Genomic DNA, 5,318 nt, shown 5'->3' with positions numbered 1-5,318 from the left:
TGCCCAGAGGAAGCATCATGCTTGGAGGTTTTGAGGATCAAGGAGGTCAGAGAGGCTGAAACAAAGTGGGTGAGGAGAAGAATATCAGGAGATGAGGCCAGATCATACAGGGCCTTGTAAAGCTTTTAATACAGAATGAGAACTGGAGGTATTGGAAGGGGAGAGACATTACGTTTTTGTTTTTTTTGTTTTTAACTAGGTATCCCAGTAAGCAATAGCAACAAAACCCAATGACAATCTGCCTTCAGAGAGCTTGTCTTAACCTTTTTTTTCCTTTTTGAGTCAATCTGCACAGCCTTCTTTACATACAATTTCTTAACCTTGACAATATACAAATAGGGTGCTTTGGCCTAGAATACCCTCTTTCTCTCTGTCTCTGCTTGAGTCTGCTGAAGCCTTCCATCCTTAAGATGTCTTCCCTGACGCTTCATTCTTCCTTATATATAAAAAAATATTTTTTTTAAAGATTCCTATGTCTGCTGTGTGCATCAATAGTGAACCGGGAGAAAAGTTGGAAGCTATTTTAATATTTCACATGAGAGCTCACAATGGCTTGGTGCTAGAGTAGAGGTGCAGATAGAGAGAAGTGGGCTGATTCTGTATACATTTGGGAGACAGAGCTGACAGGGACAAGAGAACAAGATAATCAGAAGTGGGGCCTAGAGGACCTAACTGCAATGGAAGAATGGGAGACTCCAAATCAAGCACAAGGAACTACTCCCAAGCCTAGCTTTTTACCAGACTGATGTGTGGCCATCCAAGTGTGTTAAAATTCAAGGGAGAAAGCTTACAGGGCAGCATTTTCAGGTGATGTTGTTTTTGGTAAGTGCCGTTGAGTTGGTGACCCTGTATAGGGTTTCTGAGGAGCTGCAGGTGAGCTTGAACCGCCAACCTTGTGGTTTAAACCAATTTGCAGTTCAGCGCATTAATCCACAGCTCCACACCCAGACTCCTTGCAGGTGATATTGGTTCTTAGAGTTAATTCACTCATTTACTAATTCATTTATTAACTCACTCAACAAACATTTTTTTGAGACTTCTTCTGTATCAGGAGAGCCTTGTGGTACTGGCATAGGATAGAATTTGATTTAGTACCTCTCTTCAATAGCACAGTCCAAAGTGGAAGACGCCTGTTAATGGAGATTTCCGTTCAGAGTGATAAGTCTATGTTAGAGGTACCCAGGGCAGTACAGATGAGCAGCTGATTATATAAGGAAGAATGAAGCGTCAGGGAAGACATCTTAAAGGATGGAAGGCTTCAGCAGACTCAAGCAGAGACAGGGAGAAAGAGGGTATTCTAGGCCAAAGCACCCTATTTGTATATTGTCAAGGTTAAGAAATTGTATGTAAAGAAGGCTGTGCAGATTGACTCAAAAAGGAAAAAAAAGGTTAAGACAAGCTCTCTGAAGGCAGATTGTCATTTGGGTTTGATGCTATTGCTTACTGGGAAACCCAGCATTAGAAGAGTCCCTGGCACATTATAGACATTTTCGCATTTATGAAATAAATGAAAGAACTTGAGCTTTATCCTTATGGCATTGGGTATCCATGGAAGGTTCTTGAGCATTAGAGAGTGTTTGAAAACTTTCGTAGGTTGGGATGGAGAACAGACTGACTAGGGACAAGATGAGAGAGGATAAGGCTTGGGGGTGAAGTAGAATGTTTGTAAGCTCTAAGCCCCTTATTCCAAGGCTGAAGAAGGCCTGATTGGCCTCCCATAGCGTTGTGGCTCTTTCTCCCAGGTTCTTTGCAGAGTTGATGACCCTGATGGACCGCCCCATCTCTTTCATTTATCGCTTCCTGTTGGGCTTTCTGTGTCCTTTCATGCTGATATTCCTGTTTGGGGGCACCGTGGCTCACATAAGTATACAGAGCTTCGTCTACCTGGCCTGGGACTCAAACACTGTGAGCCTCCCTTCCCAGGCCCAAGAATACCCTAGTGAGTGGGAACCAGACCTTTCAATCCACTCTTGGCATGAAGACCAAGCCATCTGTTCTCTGACTCCCTGAAGACTCATTAATCCTCTACCCTGGCTTCCCTACCCCTCTTCTCCTGGTAACTTTGGTATTCTGAACCTCTTTCTTTTCTCTCCACAGTCAAAAGAAGTGACTCAAAAATACCCACCATGGGCGTTCAACTTGATAGTCATCTTAGTTGTCACTGTCTTCCTGCCCAACTTTATATGCTTTATGTACTACCTCATCACTAGGATCCTCATCAGCTCCATCCAGCGGGTTGGGGGTCTTATAGTGTCCAAATCCCTGGCTTCAAGGGGCCAGGTAAGGTCTACTAGAAATGTCCTGAAGGAGGAAAGTGCAAGATAATAAATGACATTGCTGGTTATTCTGCCGTGTGATTTCTTAACAAGAGGCTGTGACTTTTATTCATGTGACCTGACATCATTCATTGGTCAAAGCTTATCTAACAGGAAATGCTTTCCATCAATTTGTTATTGTTGATTTTCCTGGACCCAGAATCCCTTTTATTCCCAGGGGTGGGGCCATTTTGGGGGATGGGTGGGTCATAGAACCTGGTTCTGTAGCCTTCTCCTAGACCCTCCCTGGTTACCACTGTGATTGTGTTTTCCCATCCAGCATATTCACAAACAGAACTCATATACATTGTTGGTGATGATTACTGAACATGCTTCTTCCTGTCTGTCCATCTCCTGGAATGGGACTGCAGGAGGCATGCTGTTGGTCAGTAGATCGGTCTAATGGGACCCCAAGGGTTGAGTGTGTGCAGAATTTTTTGAATGGGTGTTCAGTCTTTTTTCTCATGAGGCTCCTATTCTTTCTATAAAGAGGGTAAATTTATAGTTCCAAGACTGTTTTGTGGAATAAGTGCATCTGTGAATCTATGTACAATTTGTTTTGGGAATTATGAAGTTGTATTGGTAAGCCAATCAAAGGACTTTATCTTTTTGTTATGAGCTTTCACTGGTTTTACCACAGGCTAAACTTGCCTGATGTAGTGCTGTGGGTTAGTACTCTGGACTGCAAGGTTTGTTTGAGCCGCAAAGGCAGCGGTCAAGCCCACCAGCCACTCCTTGGACACCCTATACAGGGTTGCTAGGAGATGGAGACAGCTGGATGGCACTTAACAACAATAGGTGATAACTGAGTGGGTCTCTTGAATTTCTGGCGCTGTTAGGTGGTAGTTGTTGGTTCCATAATGGAGTTGAAGTACTTCCCAGTAGGGCATGGAGTCAACCCACTCGGCTTGGGGATTGTTGATAGAGATTTAGGGTTTCCTGAAGATCCAGAGGAGGGGTTTTTGCTAAAAGCTCACAGATGCCAGGATGTCAGATTGCTTGGGGACTGCATGAATGATTTATAAAAATCAACACAAGGCTGGTCCCTATGAGTTGGAAGTTAAATATATCCCTTTGACATGTTATGTCCCTCCTTAGTCCTTGGTATCTATCACCATTCCTCCCTTTCCTCAAGTCCCAGGGTTCCGCAACACACGGCAACATGCCACAAAACTCACAGTTGTTAAAAGAAATGGTTCATGGCATTGTGGAGACTGGCAAGTCCCAAATCCATAGTTTAGAGATAGATCTGGAGGAATCTTTCCACCCACGGAGTTTCAGGAGCTCAGGAGTTGAGAACCTAAATCGGCAGGCAGATCAGTTGACATGCTGTTGATGCGCTAAGCTGTGGGAGCTGTTGAAATCAAGTCAGGTGATGGCCGAAAGGCTCACAAACTGGAGGTCAGATGTCATGAGTCAGATGCAAGATCCAGGGCAAGAGGGCAACCTTTTCCAAAGCAGTCTTAGAAATTGGAGTCAGACCACGTCCCCAAGGGAAACTAAGGGTGGTGGTTTGAATCACACTCTCTACTAAGGTGGGGGCATTCTTAATATTTGTTGTTGTTGTTAAGTGCCCTCAAGTTGGTTCTGACTCATAGCAACTCTGTATAGGATTTCCAAGGAGCAGCTGGTGAGCTTGAACTGCTGACCTTGCAGATCAAACCGACTTTGCAGTTGAGCACATTAAATCACAGTACCACACCTATAATTTTTACTCCTTAGCTCCACCTTAATCTTTTTTCCTTAACAAATTTCAAAATGGGGCCATAATCACAGACCAGGCATAGAGGCTAGAATTGACAATGTATCACAAAATGGGGAAATTTGGCTAGAAGGGCCATCATAAAGAAGTAGCTGCCCCGCTGGTTCCACAGAGAGTGGGTAAGTTTTTGTGAGAAAAGAAAGAAGACATCCCCAACCATCTGTATTAAGGGAATGAAGGTTGGTTTATCAATATCTTTATACCTCTGAAATCTCAAGAGCAAAGAGGTTGGAATAGGTATGAACTTCCATGTCCACGTGCCCACTGGCCCCTGTACCCTGCTGCTTGTTTTGGATATGTTATAAGTAAGGACCAATCCCTGGAGAAAGACATCATGCTTGGTAAAGAGGAGGATGAATGAAAAAGAAAACTCTCAATGAGGTGGACACAAATGCTTCAACAATGGGCTCATACATACTTACCATTGTGAGATGTGGGCAGGATCGGCAACTTCTGTTCTTTATACATAAGGTTACTATGAGTCAAAGCTGACTCCATGACACCTAGCAGCAATACTAAATCTGCTTGAAAACTTGTCCTATTGATTTGGGTAATTTGGGGGTTAGAGAGAAGAGGTGGTCATCTTTTCCTCATGATCAAATAGTGTGGGTGTTCAAATTCCTGTCTTTTGGGAACCCACCCATTCATTCTCCTAGCTCCAGGTTTGGGGATGACTTTCTGTGTGAATGAAGGGTTGGAATGAAGAACTTGATGTAAGTGTCTTTTCCTACTTAAAAATTTCCTTTTCTCAGGTTACTTGCTGAATTTTCTTTGGCACTTAAGCACCAGCTTGTTTGAATTGGGGCCTAGTAGTTATCAGATATCCTGCATAGCTATAAAATGGAGTTTCTAGAAACTGTGGGTATAATCAGAGGAGTTTTTTGGTACTACTGTTGGGAATCTTTGTCCTTGTTAGACAAAAATGGGGCCATATCCCTTGGGTGGGCAACCTTGTACAAGTCTTCACTTTTACTCCTCAGAACAATGGTGCGAGATACAACTATTGTCACCTATAGTGTTCACTAGTATAACCTGGAGGAAGTGGGGTTGCTATAGATCATATAAATGTTTCAATCTGTAGGCCTACCTCCCCATTTTTTTCCCCTGCAATGTGCTTGTATTTGTTTATAAAACTGGCTATGGAGAACAAATAAGATGGTGGATTGGGTGGACGTGTAACAAAGAGCTCCGCCAACAACAACACCGAATACCTGACCAAGCAGGCTCAGGGGATGGTCCCA

The 5,318-nt window shown here is 43.4% G+C and overlaps 1 protein-coding gene across 1 annotated transcript in view; it reads left to right on the top strand.

Moving 5' to 3' along the window:
• The window catches only part of SLC6A16 (solute carrier family 6, member 16), a 30,619-nt gene that overhangs the window by 12,182 nt on the left and 13,119 nt on the right, over window positions 1-5,318 (top strand). The window contains exons 10-11 of the mRNA XM_006868404.1: window positions 1,743-1,905; window positions 2,098-2,280. Of these exons, the coding sequence (XP_006868466.1) occupies window positions 1,743-1,905; window positions 2,098-2,280 (346 nt within the window). The remainder of the gene's footprint in view (window positions 1-1,742; window positions 1,906-2,097; window positions 2,281-5,318) is intronic.

Source organism: Chrysochloris asiatica, unplaced genomic scaffold (genome assembly GCF_000296735.1).
Source record: "Chrysochloris asiatica unplaced genomic scaffold, ChrAsi1.0 scaffold00116, whole genome shotgun sequence".
Classification (NCBI taxonomy): Eukaryota; Metazoa; Chordata; class Mammalia; order Afrosoricida; family Chrysochloridae; genus Chrysochloris; species Chrysochloris asiatica.
Note: the sequence above shows the minus strand (reverse complement) of the source record. Positions and strands in the feature narration are given on the sequence as shown.